This window comes from Bubalus bubalis, chromosome 3 (genome assembly GCF_019923935.1).
Source record: "Bubalus bubalis isolate 160015118507 breed Murrah chromosome 3, NDDB_SH_1, whole genome shotgun sequence".
NCBI classification, from domain to species: Eukaryota; Metazoa; Chordata; class Mammalia; order Artiodactyla; family Bovidae; genus Bubalus; species Bubalus bubalis.
The window spans coordinates 142653153-142673405 of NC_059159.1; the positions used below are offsets into that span (position 1 = coordinate 142653153).

The 20253-nt window shown below is 41.7% G+C and overlaps 1 protein-coding gene across 1 annotated transcript in view; it reads right to left on the bottom strand.

Moving 5' to 3' along the window:
* Positions 1 to 19338, bottom strand: part of FBP2 (fructose-bisphosphatase 2) — a 45941-nt gene extending 26603 nt beyond the window's left edge. Inside the window, 3 exon segments of the mRNA NM_001290866.2 lie at positions 11842 to 11934; positions 13890 to 14052; positions 19169 to 19338. Coding sequence (NP_001277795.1) covers positions 11842 to 11934; positions 13890 to 14052; positions 19169 to 19338 — 426 coding nt within the window.
* Positions 19339 to 20253: the final 915 nt, after the last annotated feature.

Genomic DNA, 20253 nt, shown 5'->3' on the forward strand with positions numbered 1-20253 from the left:
CAATTTTTGTGAATAAATATTTAGTTTTTCCCATTCTATCATTTTCCTCCTTCTTTTTGCATTGTTCATTTAAGAAGGTCTTCTTATCTCTCTTGCTTTCTATGAACTCTGAATTCATTTGGGTATATCTTTCTCTTTCTCCCTTGCTTTTTTGCTTCTTTCCTTTCCTCAGTAAAAGCTGCCCCAGACAACCATTTTGCCTTGTTGCATTTTTTTTTTCTTTGGGATGGTTTTGGTCACAGCCTCCTATACAGTGTTACGAACCTCCATCCATAGTTCTTCAGGCACTCCATCTACCAGATCTAGTACCTTTAATCTGTTGGTCACCTCCATTGTATAATCATAAGGGATCTGATTTAGGTCATACCTGAATGGCAAATGGGTTCCAAATTGGGAAAGGAGTACATCAAGGCTGTATATTGTCACCCTGCTTATTTAAATTATATGCAGAGTACATCATGAGAAATGCTGGACTGGATGAAGCACAAGCTGGAATCAAGATTGCCCGGAGAAATATCAATAACCTCAGATATGCAGATGACATCACCCTTATGGCAGAAAGTGCAGAAGAACTAAAGAGCCTCTTGATGACAGTGAAAGAGGAGAGTGAACAAGTTGGCTTAAAACTCAACATTCAGAAAACGAAGATCATGGCATCTGGTCCCATCACTGCATGGCAAATAGATGGGGAAACAGTGGAAACAGTGGCAGACTTTATTGATTGGGGCTCCAAAATCACTGCAGATGGTGACTGCAGCCATGAAATAAAAAGATGCTTGCTCATTGCAAGAAAAACTATGACCAACCTAGATAGCATATTAAAAAGCAGAGACATTACTTTGCCAATAAATGTCCATCTGGTCAAAGCTATGGATTTTCCAGTAGTCATGTATGGATGTGAGAGTTGGAATATAAAGAAAGCTGAGCACAGAAGAATTGATGCTTTTGAACTGTGGTGCTGGAGAAGACTCTTGAGAGTCCCTTGGACTGCAAGGAGATTCAACCAGTCCATCCTAAAGGAGATCAGTTCAGTTCAGTTAAGTCGGTCGTCGTGTCCGACTCCCTGCGACCCCATGAACCACAGAACGCCAGGCCTCCCTGTCCATCACCAACTCCCAGAGTTTACTCAGACTCATGTCCATTGAGTTGGTGATGCCATCTAACCATCTTATCCTCTGTCATCCCCTTCTCCTCCTGCCTTCACTCTTTCCCAACATCAGGGTCTTTTCCAATGAATGAGCTCTTCACATCAGGTGGCCAAAATATTGGAGTTTCAGGTTCAACATCAGTCCTTCCAATGAACACCTAGGACTGATTTCCTTTAGGATGGACTGGTTGGATCTCCTTGCAGTCCAAGGGACTCTCAAGAGTCTTCTCCAACACCACAGTTCAAAAGCATCAATTCTTCAGCACTCAGTCCAACTCTCACATCCATACATGACTACTGGAAAAATTATAGCCTTGATTAGACGGACTTTTGTTGACAAAGTAATGTCTCTGCTTTTGAATATGCTATCTAGGTTGGTCAAAACTTCCTTCCAAAGAGCAAGCATCTTTTAATTTCATGGCTGCAGTCACCATCTGCAGTGATTTTGGAGCCCCAATCAATAAAGTCTGCCACTGTTTCCCCATCTGTTTCCCATGAAGTGATGGGACCAGATGCCATGATCTTCGTTTTCTGAATGTTGAGTTTTAAGCCAACTTGTTCACTCTCCTCTTTCACTGTCATCAAGAGGCTCTTTAGTTCTTCTGCACTTTCTGCTATAAGGGTGGTGTCATCTGCATATCTGAGGTTATTGATATTTCTCCGGGCAATCTTGATTCCAGCTTGTGCTTCATCCAGTCCAGCATTTCTCATGATGTACTCTGCATATAAGTTAAATAAGCAGGGTGACAATATACAGCCTTGATGTACTCCTTTTCCTATTTGGAACCAGTCTGTTGTTCCACGTCCAGTTCTAACTGTTGCTTCCTGACCTGCATATAGGTTTCTCAAGAGGCAGGTCAGGTGGTCTGGTATTCCCATCTCTTGCAGAATTTTTCACAGTTTATTGTGACCTGCAAAGTCAAAGGCTTTGGCATAGTCAATAAAGCAGAAATAGATGTTTTTCTGGAACTCTCTTGCTTTTTCGATGATCCAGCAAATTTTGGCAATTTGATCTCTGGTTCCTCTGCCTTTTCTAAAACCAGCTCGAACATCTGGAAGTTCACGCTTCATATATTGCTGAAGCCTGGCTTGGAGAATTTTGAGCATTACTTTACTAGCGTGTGAGATGAGTGCAATTATACAGTAGTTTGAGCATTCTTTGGCATTGCCTTTCTTTGGGATTGGAATGAAAACTGACCTCTTCTAGTCCTGTGGCCACTGCTGAGTTTTCCAAATTTGCTGGCATATTGAGTGCAGCACTTTCACAGCATCATCTTTCAGGATTTGAAATAGCTCAACTGGAATTCCATCACCTCCACTAGTTTTGTTCATGGTGATACTTCCTAAGGCCCACTTGACTTCATTTTTTTTTTAATCTCAGTTTTATTTATTTATTTATTTTACTTTACAATATTGTATTGGTTTTGCCATACTTTGACATGAATCTGCCACGGGTGTATATGTGTTCCCCATTCTGAACCCCCCTCCCACCTCCATCCCCTTCATATCCCTCTGGGTCCTCCCAGTGCACCAGCCCTGAGCACCCTGTATCATGCATCGAACCTGGACTGCCGATTCATTTCACATGTGATAATTCACATATTTCAATGACGTTCTCCCATATCATTCCACCCTCGCCCTCTTCCACAGAGTCCAAAAGACCGTTTTATACATCTGTGTCTCTTTTCCTGTCTTGTATACAGGGTTATCATTACTATCTTTCTAAATTCCATAATATATGCATTAGTATACTGTATTGGTGTTTTTCTTTCTGGCTTACTACTCTGTATAATAGGCTCCAGTTTCATCCACCTCATTAGAACTAATTTGAATGTATTCTTTTTAATGGCTGAGTAATATTCCATTGTGTATATGTACCACAGCTTTCTTATCCATTCAACTGCTGATGGACATTTAGGTTGCTTCCATGTCCTGGCTATTATAAACAGTGCTGCAATGAACATTGGGGTACACATGTTTCTTTCAATTCTGGTTTCCTCAGTGTGTATGCCCAGCAGTGAGATTGCTGGGTCATAAGGCAGTTCTATTTCCAGTTTTTAAAGGAATCTCCACACTGTTCTCCATAGTGGCTGTACGAGTTTGCATTCCCACCAACAGTATAAGAGGGTTCCCTTTTCTCCCCACCCTCTCCAGCTTGTAGACTTTTGGATAGCAGTCATTCTTACTGGTGTGAAACGGTACCTCACTGTGGTTTTGATTTGCATTTCTCTGATAATGAGTGATGTTGAGCATCTTTTCATGTGTTTGTTAGCCATCTGTATGTCTTCTTTGGAGAAATGTCTGTTTAGTTCTTTGGCCGACTTTTTGATTGGGTCATTTATTTTTCTGAAATTGAGCTGCAGGAGTTGCTAATATATTTTTGAGATTAATTCTTTGTCTGTTGCATCATTTTCTATTATTTTCTCCCATTCTGAAGGCTGTCTTTTCACTTTTCTTATAGTTTCCTTTGTTGTGCAGAAGCTTTTAATTTTAATTAGGTCCCATTTGTTTATTTTGCTTTTTATTTCCATTACTCTGAGAGGTGGGTCATAGAGCATCCTGCTGTGATTTATGTCAGAGAGTGTTTTGCCTATGTTTTCCCCTAGGATTTTAATAGTTTCTGGTCTTACCTTTAGATCTTTAATCCATTTTGAGTTTATTTTTGTGTATGGTGTTAGAAAGTGTTCTAGTTTCATTCTTTTACAAGTGGTTGACCAGTTTTCCCAGTACCACTTATTAAATAGATTGTCTTTTCTCTGTTGTATATTCTTGCCTCCTTTGTCAAAGAGAAGGTGTCCATAGGTGCATGGATTTATCTCTGGGCTTTCTATTTTGTTCCATTGATCTATACTTCTGTCTTTGTGCCAGTACCATACTGCCTTGATGACTGTGGCTTTGTAGTAGAGCCTGAAGTTAGGCAGGTTGATTCCTCTAGTTCCATTCTTCTTTCTCAAGATTGCTTTGGCTATTTGAGGGTTTTTGTATTTCCATACAAATTGTGAAATTATTTGTTCTAGTTCTCTGAAAAATACCGTTGGTAGCTTGATAGGGATTGCATTGAATCTATAGATTGCTTTAGGTAGTATACTCATTTTCACTATATTGATTCTTCCAATCCATGATCATGGTATATATCTCCATCTGTTTGTGTCCTCTTTTATTTCTTTCACCAGTGTTTTATAGTTTTCTATATATAGGTCTTTTGTTTCTTTAGGTAGATATATATCTATGTATTTTATTCTTTTCATTGCAATGGTGAATGAAATTGTTTCCTTTATTTCTCTTTGTGTTTTCTCATTGTTACTGTATAGGAATGCAAGGGATTTCTGCATGTTGATTTTATATCCTGCAACTTTACTATATTCATTGATTAGCTCTAGTAATTTTCTGGTGGAGTCTTTAGGGTTTTCTATGTAGAGGATCATGTCATCTGCAAACAGTGAGAGTTTTACTTCTTTTCCAATTTGGATTCCTTTTATTTCTTTTTCTGCTCTGATTGCTGTGGCCAAAACTTCCAAAACTATGTTGAATAGTAGTGGTGAGAGTGGGCACCCTTGTTCCTGACTTTAGGGGAAATGCTTTCAATTTTTTACCATTGAGGATAAGATTTGTTGTGGGTTTGTCATATATAGCTTTTATTATGTTGAGGTATGTTCCTTCTATGCCTGCTTTCTGGAGAGTTTTGTTTTTTTTATCATAAATGGATGTTGAATTTTGTCAAAGGCTTTCTCTGCATCTATTGAGATAATCATATGGCTTTTATTTTTCAGTTTGCTAATGTGGTGTATTACACTGATTAATTTGCAGATATTGAAGAATCCTTGCATCCCTGGGATAAAGCCCACTTGGTCATGATGTATGATGTTTTTAATATGATGTTGGATTCTGTTTGCTAGAATTTTGTTAAGGATTTTTGCATCTATGGTCATCAGTGTTATTGGCCTGTAGTTTTCTTTTTTGTGGCATCTTTGTCAGGTTTTGGTATTAGGGTTATGGTTGCCTCATGGAATGAGTTTGGAAATTTACCTTCCTCTGAAATTTTCTGGAAGAGTTTGAGTAGGATAGGTGTTAGTTCTTCTCTACATTTTTGGTGGAATTCAGCTGTGAAGCCATCTGGTCCTGGGCTTTTGTTTGTTGGAAGATTTCTGATTATAGTTTCAATTTCTGTGCTTGTTATGGGTCTGTTAATATTTTCGATTTCTTCCTGGTTCAGTTTTGGAAAGTTGTACTTTTCTAAGAATTTGTCCATTTCTTCCAAGTTGTCCGTTTTATTGGCTTATAGTTGCTGATAGTAGTCTCTTATGATCCTTTGTATTTCTGTGTTGGCTGTTGTGATTTCTCTGTTTTCGTTTCTAATTTTGTTGATTTGATTTTTCTCCCTTTTTTTCTTGATGAGTCTGGCTAATGTTTGTAAGTTTTATTTATCTTCTCAAAGAACCAGCTTTTGGCTTTGTTGATTTTTGCAATCGCCTCTTTTGTTTCTTTTGCATTTATTTCTGCCCTAATTTTTAAGATTTCTTTCCTTCTACTAACCCTGGGGTTCTTCACTTCTTCCTTTCCTAGTTGCTTTAGATGTAGAGTTAGGTTATTTATTTGACTTTTTTCTTGTTTCTTGAGGTAAGCCTATATTGCTATGAACCTTCCCCTTAGCACTGCTTTTACAGTGTCCCATAGGTTTTGGGTTGTTGTGTTTTCATTTTCATTCGTTTCTATGCATATTTTAATATTTTTTTATTTCTTCTGTGATTTGTTGGTTATTCAGCAGCGTGTTGTTCAGCCCCCATATGTTGGAATTTTTAATCGTTTTTCTCCTGTAATTGACATGTAATCTTACTGCATTGTGGTCAGAAAAGATGCTTGGAATGATTTCAATTTTTTTGAATTTACCAAGGCTAGATTTATAGCCCAGGATGTGATCTATCCTGGAGAAGGTTCCATGTGCACTTGAGAAAAAGGTGAAATTCATTTTCTTGGGGTGAAATGTCCTATAGGTATCAATTAGGTCTAACTGGTCTATTGTATCATTTAAAGTTTGTGTTTCCTTGTTAATTTTCTGTTTAGTTGATCTATCCATAGGTGTGAGTGGGGTATTAAAGTCTCCCAGTATTATTGTGTTATTGTTAATTTCCCCTTTCATACTTGTAAGCATTTGTCATACATATTGCGGTGCTCCTATGTTGCGTGCATATATATTTATAATTGTTATATCTTCTTGGATTGATCCTTTGATCATTATGTAGTGTCCTTCTTTGTCTCTTTTCACAGCCTTTGTTTTAAAGTCTGTTTTATCTGATATGAGTATTGCTACTCCTGCTTTCTTTTGGTCTCTATTTGTGTGGAATATCTTTTTCCAGCCCTTCACTTTCAGTCTGTATGTGTCCCTTGCTTCGAGGTGGGTCTTTGTAGACAACATATATAGGGGTCTTGTTTTTGTATCCATGCAGCCAGTCTTTGTCTTTTGGTTGGGGCATTCAACCCATTTACATTTAAGGTAATTATTGATAAGTATGATCCCGTTGCCATTTACTTTACTGTTTTGGGTTCGAGTTTATACACCCTTTCTGTGTTTCCTGTCTAGAGAAGATCGTTCAGCATTTGTTGGAGAGCTGGTTTGGTGGTGCTGAATTCTCTCAGCTTTTGCTTGTCTGTAAAGCTTTTGATTTCTCCTTCATATTTGAAGAGATCCTTGCTGGGTACAGTAATCTGGGCTGTAGGTTATTTTCTTTCATCACTTTAAATACGTCCTGCCATTCCCTCCTGGCCTGAAGAGTTTCTATTGAAAGATCAGCTGTTATCCTTATGGGAATCCACTTGTGTGTTATTTGTTGTTTTTCCCTTGGTGCTTTTAATATTTGTTCTTTGTGTTTGATCTTTGTTAATTTGATTAATATGTGTCTTGTGGTGTTTTGCCTTGGGTTTATCCTGTTTGGGACTCTCTGGGTTTCTTGGACTTGGGTGATTATTTCCTTCCTCATTTTAGGGACATTTTCAACTATTATCTCCTCAAGTATTTTCTCATGGTCTTTCTTTTTGTCTTCTTCTTCTGGGACTCCTATGATTTGAATGTTGGGGTGTTTAACATTGTCCCAGAGGTCTCTGAGATTGTCCTCATTTCTTTTAATTCTTTTTTCTTTTTTCCTCTATGTTTCATTTATTTCTACCATTCTGTCTTCTACCTCACTAATCCTATCTTCTGCCTCTGTTATTCTACTGTTGGTTCCCTCCAGAGTGTTTTTGATCTCATTTATTGCATTATTCATTATATATTGACTCTTTTTTATTTCTTCTAGGTCCTTGTTAAACCTTCCTTGCATCTTCTCAATCCTTGTCTCCAGGCTATTTATCTGTAACTCCAATTTGTTTTCAAGGTTTTGGATCATTTTCAGTATCATTATTCGGAATTCTTTATCAGGTAGATTCTCTATCTCTTCCTCTTTTGTTTGGTTTGGTGGGCATTTTTCCTGTTTCTTTACCCCACTTGACTTCACATTCCAGGATGTCTGACTCTAGGTGAGTGATCACACCATTGTGATTATCCGGGTTGTGAAGATCTTTTTTGTATAGTTCTTCTTTGTATTCTTGCCACCTCTTCTTAATATCTTCTGCTTCTGTTAGGTCCATACCATTTCTGTCCTTTATTGAGCCCATCTTTGCATGAAATGTTCTCTTGGTATCTCTAATTTTCTTGAAGTGATCTCTAGTCTTTCCCATTCTATTGTTTTCCTCTATTTCTTTGCATTGATCACTGAGGAAGGCTTTCTTATCTCTCCTTGCTATTTTTTGGAAATCAGTCAGTCCTGAATATTCATTGGAAGGACTGATGCTGATGCTGAAGCTGAAATTCCAATACTTTGGCCACCTGATGTGAAGAACTGACTCATTTGAAAAGACTCTGATGCTGGGAAAGATGGAGGTGGGAGGAGAAAGGGATGACAGAGGATGAGATGGACATGAGTTTGAGTAAGCTCCAGGAGTTGGTGATGGACAGGGAGGCCTGGCATACTGCAGTCCCCGAGGTTGCAAAGAGTTGGACATGACTGAGCGACTGAACTGAACTGAACTGAACTGAATGGCCTAGTGGTTTCTGCTACTTTTTTCAATTTAAGCCTGAGTTTTGCAATAATGAGCTCATGATCTGAGCGACAGTCAGCTCCCGGTCTTGTCTTCACTGACTGTATAGAGCTTATCCATCTTTGGCTGAAAAGAACATAATCTGATTTCAATACTGACCATCTAGTGATGTCCATGTGTAGAGTCCTCTCTTGTGCTGTTGCAAGAGGGTATTTTCTCTAACCACTGCTTTCTCTTGACAACTCTGTTAGCCTTTGCCTTGTTTCATTGTGTACTTCAAGACCAAACCTGCCTGTTACTCCAGGCATCTCTTGGCTTCCTACTTTTGCATTCCTTATTTTTACAATCCCCTATGATGAAAAGAACATCTTTTTTGGGTGCTAGTTCTCAAATGTGTTGTAGGTCTTCATAGAACTGGTCAGCTTCAGCTTCTTCACCATCAGTAGTTGGGGCATAGACTTAGATTACTGTCATGCTGAATGGTTTGCCTTGAAAATGAACTAAGATCATTCTGCCATTTTTGAGGTTGCTCCAAAGTATTGCATTTCAGACACTTTTGTTGAGTATGAGGGCTACTCCATTTCTTCTAATGGATTCTTACTCACAGTACTAGATACAATGATTACCTGAATTAAATTCACCCATTTCCATCCATTTTAGTTCACTAATTCCTAACATGTAATGTTCACTAACATCTACTAAGAAGCAGATGTTCAGTCTTGCCATCTCCTCCTTGATCAGCGGCTTCATTCTTTCTGAACCTGTCAGTAATTGCCCTTCATTCTTCCCCAGTATCATATTAGACACCTTCCAACCTGGGGGGCTCATCTTTTAGTGTCATATGTTTTTATCTTTTCATACTGTTCATGGAGTTCTCCTGGCAAAAATACTGGAGTGTGTTGCCATTGCCTCCTCCAGTGGACCACATTTTGTCACAACTCTTCACTATGACTCATCTGTCCTGAGTGGCCCTGCACAGTATGGCTCATAACTTCACAGAGTTATGCAAGCCCATTCGCCATGACAAGGCTGGTACCAGTGACAAGAGCATTCATTTTAATTTAATCTGATAAACATAAGATAGTGCTGTTTTTTCAACTTGGTCAACTTGATGGGTAAAAAAAAAAGATACTTGCTTTAGTTTCCATTTTGCATAATTAATAAAGTAAAATTCTATATATTAATTGACCATTTTATTTCTTATTTTGTAAGTTGCCTGTTTCACATCATTGGTTACTTTTCTATCTAGATAGTCATCTTCTTATTGTTGATTTTGGGCTTCCCAGGTGCCTGCCAATGCAGGAGACATAAGAGACTTGGGTTCAATCCCTGGGTCAAGAAGATCCCCTGAAGAAGGGCTCAGGAACCTCCAATATTCTTGCCTGGAGAATCCCACGAACAGAGGAACCTGGTGGGCTACAGTCCATAGGGTAGCACAGTCAGACATGACTGAAGCAACCTGGCATGCAGGCAATGTTGATTTACTTTTTACATATGAAAAATATAAATGCCTTATATGTTGCAAACATTTTCCTCAATTGTTATCTGCCTGTTAATTTTACTTACAGTGTCTTTTCTTTTGCAGTATTTTTGGCAATTAGAGCTCTGAAGCCACCTGCTCTCTCACTAGAGCATTAAGGAACATTGTCCCCCTTCTTTAGCAATACAATCAGAGAGAATCTGTGGTTATTTGGACTAGCCTTCAGAGCCTGTGTTTTACTTAAATTTTAAGACAAAATCTCTGTGTTTGAAAATCACCAAAATCCATATGTGAATAGCCTATATTATATATAATAATATTCCTCTCTTTTTTGTTTCAGACTTCATTTCTTTAGAACAATTTTAGAATCACAGAAAAATTGTGGGAAAAAAATAGAGATTTCCAACATATCCACTGTCTGCACACATGCACAGCTTCATTCATTATTCCTTTTCATTTTTAAACCAGTTGGTCTTAAGACACTATTAAGATCATCATAAAAAAGGAAAAGGCAAAAACCGTTTGCAGATTATACATAGAATAAGGGATGAATATCCAGAATATATAAAGAACTCACACAACTTAATGCAAAAAAACACAAACAATCTGACCAAATAGACATTTTTCCAAAGAAGACATACAAAGGGCCAATAGGTACATGAAAAGGTGTTCAACATCATTAACCATCAGGGAAAGGCAGATCAAAACCACAATGAGATATCACCTCATACCCGCCAGAAGGACTAAATAAAAAAGATGAGCGAGGACACATGTTGGTGAGGATGTGGAGAAAACAGAACCCTTGTGAACTGCCCATGGGAATGTAAACTGGTAAACCACTATGGAAAACAGTGTGGTGGTTCTTCAGAAAATTAAAAATAGAGCTATATATAATTTTGGGTATTATACTTTTGGGTGTATACATGAAGGAAATGAAATCACTATTTCAAATATATATATATATATATATATATATATATATATATATAATTCAGCCATGAAAAAGAAGGAAATCCTGCAATTTGTGATGATATGAATGAACTTTGACAGTGTTACGCTAAATGAAATAAGTCAGAGAAAGATAAGTACTGTATGATCTCATTTATATGTGGACTCAAAAAAAAAATATACCAACTCATAGAACAGATTGGTGGTTGCCAGAATCAGGGGATGGAGGTAGGTGAAGTGAGCGAAGGTAGTCAAAGGTACAAACGTCCACTTATAAAATGAATAAGTCCTTGAGATGTAATAGATGGCATGGTGACTACAGTTAACAATACCACACTGTATATTTGAAAGCTGCTATGGGGTTTCCCTGGTGACTCAGATGATAAAGAATCTGCCTGCAATGCGGGAGACCCAGGTTCGACTCCTGGGTTGGGAAGATCTCCTGGAGAAGGGGATAGCAACCCTCTCCAGTGTTCTTGCCTGGAAAACTCCATGGACAGAGGAGCCTGGTGGGCTACAGTCTATGGGGTGGCAAAGAGTCAGACATGACTGAGCAACTAATGTGAGAGTAGATCTTAAGAGTTCTCATCACAAGAACAAAAAACTGTAACTATTGAGAGGATGGATATTGACTGTTTCATTGAATTTTGCCAACAACCTCAATGAACCTGGAAGCGAGCTCTTCTCAATAGGAGACCAAGCCAGCTAACACCCAGATTTTGGCCTTATCAGATACAGCTCAGCCATGCTGTCAGACTTCTGACCCAAGAACTGGGACACAATAAATGGATGTTGTTTTAAACCTCTAAATGCGTGTGAATTGTTACAGCAGCAACAGAAAATGAATGCAATAAGATGTGAGATACATAAGGAAGGAACACAGGGGCCTTCAGATGTCGCTTGGAACCTAACTCCATGTCTGGCATTTGTATTGCATCCAGATTTTCAAAACAAGGTCCCATGTATCCTCTAACCCTGCCTTCCCATGAACACTGAGAAGAGGGCTGAGGGAAAATACCAACTCGGGTCTTCAATGAGGATTCTGAGGCAGAGTGAGGTTCGTAGCTTGCTTGCTCTGGTGTGTCTGGTTAGTGGGAGGACAAAGGTTAGAACTCCAGACTCGTGGCTCTGAGCCCAGGAACCTTCCTGAAACCATCAGAGGAAGGAGGTGTTAAAGAGCAGACTGTTTGCTCACCTTTCTGTAGATGGCAAATATGGTTCCAATGGAAGCCAGGCAGTCGATGTTGGAAGATCCGTCCAGTGGGTCAAAGCAGACCACGTATTTCCCCTATGTGCACAGAAGGCAGAACACCTGATCAACAGAGGTCAATACGCTGCGTAAGTCAACACTCTGCTCCAGTCAACACACTCTGTGTAAGTGGCTGAGTCTGGCAGGTAACACCCCATCAGAAGCGACTTAGACCAAAGGGATATCCTTATCAAAAATTACAATTACAATTACTTAAGGAATGCAGAACATATCCACATATATTAATTTTGCAGTGCAGAGCTCACTTGCCCATAAACAGATTAGCTGATGCCCACACAGGGTGAAGGAGGTCCCACCTACCCCCAAATATCTTTACTCCCACCTACTCTGGCTTCATCCTCCCCTCCTACCTGGGACCACTGGGAACTTGGAATTGCTGAAGCTGTGAGAGGAACTGGTCTGAACTGGGCACCATGCTGGAAGGAGTTGGAGAAGCTGAAGATAAACTTGGGCAAGTTCTACCTTAGTCCATAATAAGGTCGTTATTGAATTACTGATACATCGAGCTTCTCCCCAGACAGGCTTTCTTCATTTTGGCACATTTTTATCAAAACAAAACTTCAGAACAAGGTCCCAGGGCCTCTGGGCCTCTCTTATTAAGACAGCAGCTGTATGAAAGTACATCAAGAGAATAAAAGTATTCCTTTGGGTTTTGCCTTATCTGCCTTTCCTTTCTGACTTGAAGACCAGAAGACAGACCAGGTGGGGTCCTGAGATACCAGGTCCCTCATGTCCACCCACGCTGCTGTCACAGACAACTCAGTGGAAAGAAATCACCAGATAATTTTTACTGACCGCCTAGGTACAAGGTTCTGTGAGAGCCTTAATGATGGGGACTGGGGTCTCCTGGCTCATTAAACACTGCCAGTACATCAAGTAAAATGGGAGTCATTTCTCCCACTTCTTCCCCTGACTTTCCAATGAGTAGTGCCTTAGATTAATTTGGCTTTCCTTTCTTTCCTTCCTTCTTTCTCAATGGTGGGGGTAGGGGAGTGGAATCCATGAACTTGGAAATCTCTCATTCTCCCTATAGATAATCCATATCAGCTCATTCATTCATGCCTGCTTGCATTCAGTAGTTATTTGTTCAACATCAAGCACACACTGGAGAATGTTCAGGAGCTGGTGTGACAGCTGAGTTGAGAATAACAGGTGTGACTTAGCCTGAATTACGTGAGACAAGTACAAAGGACTTTTGCACAATCCCCAGTATACAGTAAGCATTTAATAAATTTGGCTTTACTTTTTCCATCCTTTCAGCTAATCATAAAGCAATGGCACCTTGTCCCCAAGATCCAGTGTATAAAATAAGAGCCAACAGTACTGGCATTTATGTGGTATTACTGTATTGCAACTGAACATGGGTTGAATTTTTGGCCACGAATTTTTTAGAAAATAAACTGTGGAACCATACTGAATATAGACCCTCCCCAGGCATGCCATGAACTAAACAAGTTTACCATTGTATTAAGGCAAGAGCAACAATCTTTACAATTTCTTTTCTGTTTTAGTCTAACAGGTTGCCAGGCATGAGGAAATCTCTGCTAAAACCAAACTCCCTTGGGGAAGGGGCGAGGATTGTGGGGATGAGAAGAGTAAAAGACCAAAAATATCGCTCTTCCCAGGAACTCTACTTTTTACTGGACCTGATTTTCAAGCTCCAAAACGTTGGGACTTGTTACTAGTACATTAGGTGAAAACCCAAGATGAACCCTGTCCGCTGATAAGTTTCGGTAAAGCACTCTGATTTATTTCCTGAATGAATCACTTCCTTACTATGGAGTCTCTTTGACTAAACAGCATAAAACTTCAAAGTAAAGAAATATGCAAACCGTGGTTTCTGGAAAACAAAAATTAAGCAATAGAGGAAAAATCCCAGAAACTGAAATAAAGCAAGGCAATCAGATTCTTCGCAGTTCAGTTGCGCCCTCCACTGGTGAATAGAAGAACCTCAGCCCAGCTGCCACACGTACCCTCTTCTCCTTGGAGGTGATTATGGCTTCTTTATTCTCTTCCGACACCAGGACGCAGGTGCTGTAGGAGGACTGGAGCATGTTGATCACCAGGGCATTGGATAACACGTCCAGTTTCTTCACCTCATCCCCCGTCACGTTCACGCTTCCCGCGATTCCGTACCTAAGACGGCAAAAAGCTGGAGGAAATCAGGAAGGGCGCCCCGACTCCAGCGAAGATGCCAGGGCGCCAAGACACCTCCCCTATATCCCTCTTTTCCCTTCATGGCTCCAGGGTCTCCAGATTATAAACACGACCGAGTGCGTCCTGTCTCACAGCGCTGGTTCTTACCCTGGATCGGAGCCACTGTGGCAAGTTCCTAGTCATCCCAGTAACACCACAGAATTCAATCTTACTAATGTACAATCTGCCCCACCCCCGCCTCGCTCGGGGCCCTGAAAGACGGAGGGGGAGTTCATAAAGTCAGACACATCGCCATAATTAAAAACTTTAAAAAGTAAAGGACTGTGGATTTCCAGCCTTGGAATTTCTAGTATTTGTTGATTATCCTCAAATAGTGGCCTGTTGGGCTGAATTAAAAACTGTTCTGCTGTAGCCTGGCATTACTTGAATAAAGAAGGAAATTAGGGATAAAATTTGGGATAAAATTTAATTTGGTCCTTTATTACCATTACCAGGCAATATAAGAAAGAGTGCCAGTGTAAAAATTCTATTTGGGTGCTTTGGGTTATAGAGGATTGCTATCTAAAGTCTCCAGCTCCTGTCCTCGCGGGTAGGAACCTTCTAAAAAGCCAGTCAGATCACCCCCATCTCTCCCAGAGTCCCCAAGTCCCCCATACTTGGCTTCAGACCCCATCAAGGAAGCCCTGGCCCCACACTTGGCCTTGCCTCTTAGCCTTTCACCCTCAGCCTCTGGAACCCTACGTGGACACACACCTGGCTTCCATGGACTCCTGGTTCACTGTCCCCTAGCTTCATGCTCGTCTCTCCATGAGCCACATGGCTATCACTTCCCTCCAGTCTTCCACATTCCAACAGCCGCAAAGGTCCTGAGGCCACCAGCACCCCGCAAGCTGCTTTTCTCCTTCCCACCTTCAGTCATGGGGTGTCCCCCCACCCCATGGGAGTGTTTTCTGCCCACTGACAGCTTAGCCCTCCTAACATCTTCCAGAAGCTTCCCTGGTCCCACCACATACCAGACACAGCCCTGTCAGCCCTTCCACAGCAGCTCACAGTCTGTTCATGGGAATGTCCTCCCTGCTGGATTGTCTGCTCACTGAAGGCAAGAGCTATGACTCACTGGGCCTGTTTCCACAGTGCTCAGAGGCTCAGTATAACTTCACTGAATTACAAAGAATGGATGGCAGGAAAGTAATTCCTTCCTCTCCTTTTTGTTAACACCATTTATTTACTGAAGGATTCTTCAAGTGTTTCTAACAAGTAGCCAGGGTTGAGAGCCACTGATTTGCCCTAAACCGGGAAACAACTAATTTCCCATGCCTTTCCCTGACTGACAACATCTCCCCTCTCCCCAACAGGTGTCCCCCATCACTTGATGTCTGATGTGATGAGATCTGCCTTGGAAAATGATACTGGTAAACTGACCTCAAAGACTGTACCTTCTACTTCAAAATAAAAGCAAACAAGCACACAGTGACAAAACTAGATTGTTCAGCATCAGCGTTTACAGTGTTCACAAACCCTGTGAACTCAGTTTTCTTGTTTAATGCAGCTTCTACTGGAGAATGAAAAGCTGGGGTGCCTGGGGCCTGTGGGTAGTGGGGAAGAGAAACAGGCTCTCTGTTCGGTGTTTTGCAAACACCGCTCCCCAACACCACACTAACCCTGCCCTTACCCTACCTCTCAGCCCACCCTGTGCACCCTTCTTGCAGGAACTGGGCATGTTGCTCCGTCTCCCTCCCTCCCTACAATCCCTCCATCAACACCTCTCCTTTCAGAAAGAATGGAAGCTCATTCACAAAAGATCTAATTGCCTGACAACTGCTCCAAGTTAGATCATGGACAGGAAAATGCTTTATAACCCATAGACAGTATCTTCTTACTGCTTTTGCTAATGTTAAAACTTTACCGACATATTATAAATGAATTGTTCTGCATTTTGACATTAGGAAGCTGTGGAGAGGATTCTGGGGACAGCATTCCCAGAATGCTAACATTCCCTTCTTCCTATAGCAGGAAGCAGGAAAAAAAGAAGAAAAATATGAGACTTTCAGATCAGTTTTGCATTTATGGAGCATGTGCCTAGAAATATCTTCCCCAAAAGAGGAAGCAGAGGAATGAGGTGCTTGAAGCCCCCTAAATGGGAAAGAGACAGAAATATCTGAATTGGCAGAACACATGGTCTCTGTCAAACTTAATCCTTCCTCTGCCCTCCGATGAAGTGTGAAATTCTGATATCTTGTTTCCACAGGCTGCGCCCGCCACCTAGTGGTCAGTTGGCAACATCGACCTGTTAGCCCGCAAATTTCCCCAGGTTTGGACCTGAGTTTGAGCAATCCCCGGGAGTTGGTGACAGACAGGGAAGTCTGGTGTGCTGCAGTCCATGGGGTCGCAAAGAGCCGGATACGACTGAGCGACTGAACTGAACTGGGCTTGGAACCCAACAACCTCAGATATGCAGGTGATAGCACTCTAATGGCAGAAGGGAAATGGAACTAAAGAGCCTCTTGGTGAGGATGAAAGAGGAGAGCGAAAAAGCTGGCTTGAAACTCAACATTCAAAATACCAATATCATGGCATCCTGTCCCATCACTTTGTGGCAAATAGTTGAGGAAAAAAGTGGAAACAGTGGCAGATATTATTTTCCTGGGCTCCAGAATCACTGCAGACAGTGACTGCAGCCACAAAATCAAAAGACACTTGCTCCTTGGAAGAAAGGCTATGACAAATATAGACAGCATATTCAAAAGCAGAGACATCACTTTGCCAACCAAGATCCGTATATTCAAAGCTATGGTTTTTCCAGTAGTCATGTATGGATGTGAGAATTGGACTATAAAGAAAGCTGAGTGCTGAAGAATTCATGCTTTTGAACTGTGGTGTTGAAGAAGACTCTTGAGAGTCCCTTGGACAGAAAGGAGATCAAACCAGTTAATTCTTAAGGAAATCAACACTGAATATTCATTGGAAGGGCCAATGCTGAAGCTGAAGCCTCAATACTTTGGCCATCTGATGTGAAAAGCCAACTTATTGGAAAAGACCCTGATGTTGGGAATGATTGCGGGCAGGGCAGGGGGAGAAGGGGATGACAGGGGATAAGATGGTCAGATGGCATCATCAGCTCAAGGGACAAGACTTTGAGCAAACTCCAGGAGATGGTGAAGGACAGGGAAGCCTCGCATGCTGCAGTCCATGGAGTCTAAGAGTCGGACACGACTGAGTGACTGAACAACAAATAATGAGCACTTACTGAGCATTTATTATGGGGCTGGCAATGTCAAAATCATCATCACATGGGCTTACTAAGCCTTACAACAGCCCCACAAGTTAGTTAGAGGCTATTAGTATACAAGTCATTTTACATTTTTACAGTGCCTAGCAAGAGTGGGTCATTGACTATAATCAGATGGCGTGATAAACCAAGTCAAAGGAACACCTGAATTATCCAATCCCTAAATCCACTTCCTCTGGACACTACATGACCACGAAGTCAGAGTTCTGCAGCAATTAGCCACAACCCCTGCCCTGCCCAGCCCCCTGCACAGGGGAGCCCATTCAGGTGAGTAACACTCAGCAGACAGCCCGGGGAACTGCTCTACACACAGCCCCGCTCACCATCAGGCAGGAGCAGAACAGAGGCAAGTGGCTGTGGCTCACTTTCACGAAGGTCCTTAAAGGTGGAGTTGGCCATTACTGCCAAGTGAGGTACTAAGACAGTTAAAGCAACACACAGAGAGAAGGGAAGCCAGTCACAATCTCCTCTAACTTGGAGCTCATTACTGGGTTACTGGGTCACGAAACCTTACATTAGTATAAATAAATTCTGTAATTATCACACTGTTTTTGGTGTTAAAAGTTCTAAGTTGTTAAGAATAAATATTTTTTAGTTTTTTTTTGGTCCCTTGGCTGTTAGGATCTTAGTTCCCTGACCAGGGATCAAACCCATGCATCCTGCGATGGAACCACAGAGTCTTAATCACTGAGCCATCAGGGAATGCCCAGGAATAAATATTTTAAATTATTGGATTTGGTTATTTCTTCATTTTGGAATAATAATGAATGATGGGGTCTCTTGATCTTCTGAGAGGACCTCCATTGGAATTGCTACCAGGAAAGTGAAAACCCAAAGACTAATCCTTTTCACCACAGACTGAAACTGGACCCTTGGCTGTGAGGATCAGCAGCACAGCCTGAACTTGGCCTCTTGGGCTTGGGTGAAGCACCAAGAGAGCAAAGTGGAAGAAGGCCCTTCATTCCCTGCTCCCAAGCTAGCACCTCCCAGCGTCCTGCATACCAAGTGGACAGAAGGTTGAGTCACAGAGAAGAAATAACAACTGGTTTTAAAAGCAAAACACTTCCGTCAACAATGAACAGGAGATGGATGACGGGCCTTAAGATTTGGCAAATGAGAGAAAAAAAGATTCGGTAAATGATTTCTAGCTCCTGACAACTATGGGCAAATGTCATGACAATAAAACCACTCCTATCTGCCCAGGGCGTCAGGAGTTGTCTCAAGTCTCCCTGCGGCGGTCGCTTTGTGCCAGTGAGAATGCAAATAAGAGTCACCTTGTCAGAGGTAGGCTTCTCTGTTGGCTCAGAGGGTGAAGAATCTGCCAGCAGTGCAGGACACCCAGGTTCAACCCCTGGGTGGGGAAGATCCCCTGGTGAAGGAAATGGCAACCCACTCCAGTATTCTTGCCTAGAAAATTCTGTGGACAGAGGAGACTGGTAGGCTACAGTCTATGGAGTCGCAAAGAGTTGGACATGACCAAGCAACTAACAGATTTCAGGTTTAACGCAGGATACGTTTTCATGGAACAAGCCCCTGAGCTTGTTGTCATTAGAATACACAGCGACTGGAAAAATGATGCTTTTTTTCTCCATAGCATGTCTCCAAGAATTTTGTGCCTTTCCCGAGACAAGTCAAAGGCCTCCTTATCAAAGCACACCTGGCAGAAAGGCAGATAATGGCAGAAGGCCATTTCCCTGCAGGGTGTGCAGGTTAATACTTTTGACCCAGTTTCCAGCCCAGACTCCTGCAGCTCTGCCCACCCCCACCGGACCGGGGTCGCAACGTGTCGTCGGGGATCTCACTCACAGGTTGGCCAGGCCCGCCTTACGCACGGCTGAAGAGATGGCTTTGATGGCCGTCAGCATGGAGTTGAGCAGCTGCGTGAGCTCCCCGGTGCCTTTGGCCTGACGCCCCTTTTCCATAACATAGCGGGTCAGGGTGAGCATGTCCGTTTCGAAGGGGCTTCTGTCCCCCATGGCGGCGGGTAATTTTTCGGATTCTTTTCTCACTGCAGAAGAAAGCCTTATCTCTAAGAGCTGATCAGTGGCTCTGCAGTGTCAGAGCTGATTAGAAATCTGTACCTTGGTGCCAGGACCTTTAAGGGAAAGTGCCTCAGATCACGTGGTTGAGATAACTGGGCGAGCCCTCAAGGAAACCTCTCTGGCTGGCTGACCTGAAGGCTGCCAAGGAGCCATAAGTCAGCTGTAAATAGAACCTGGAACACAGACCTGCTTTTTCTTCTTTAAAGACCCTAAGAAGCAATCATTTGGTAACAGGTAGGAGATGAGAAATCCAGCCACTAGAAAAATGATTCATAAAACTCTTATTCAAAGACTCAAAAGAATTCTTCACGTGTATTTCCTGCAGGGTTTCATTCCTTCCTGGGGCAGGAGTCAGACTGACAGATAACTTATCTGGGGTATAGGTCACATAACAAAATATTGGCAATCCACTTAGCCAGGCTTCTTTCATATGTTTGAAAAGGATGCTTTTTAATTTCAAAAGGCCTATATGACTGAGTGGATATTTATAGTTGATATTCAAATCTGGAAGAAAAAAAAATTTCCAGCACAGTGCCTAACACCAGAGTTACTTTATTAATTCTTTAGTTTTTCAATTTCTCTACATTTGTGTTTTCAAAACAAAAATAATACTTGCTTGTTGAAAAGGAAACACTATGGAAATGGCCCATCCCCTAAACCACCATGTAGAAATAGCTGCATGAGAGCTGGTGGGGTCTGTATTGGTAATGGGCTTCCTTGTGGCTCAGACAGTAAAAAAAATCCTCCTGCAATGCGGGAGACCTGGGTTCAACCCTGGACTGGGAAGATCCCCTGGAGGAGGGCATGGTAACCCACTCCAGTATTCTGGCCTGGAGAATCCCCATGGAC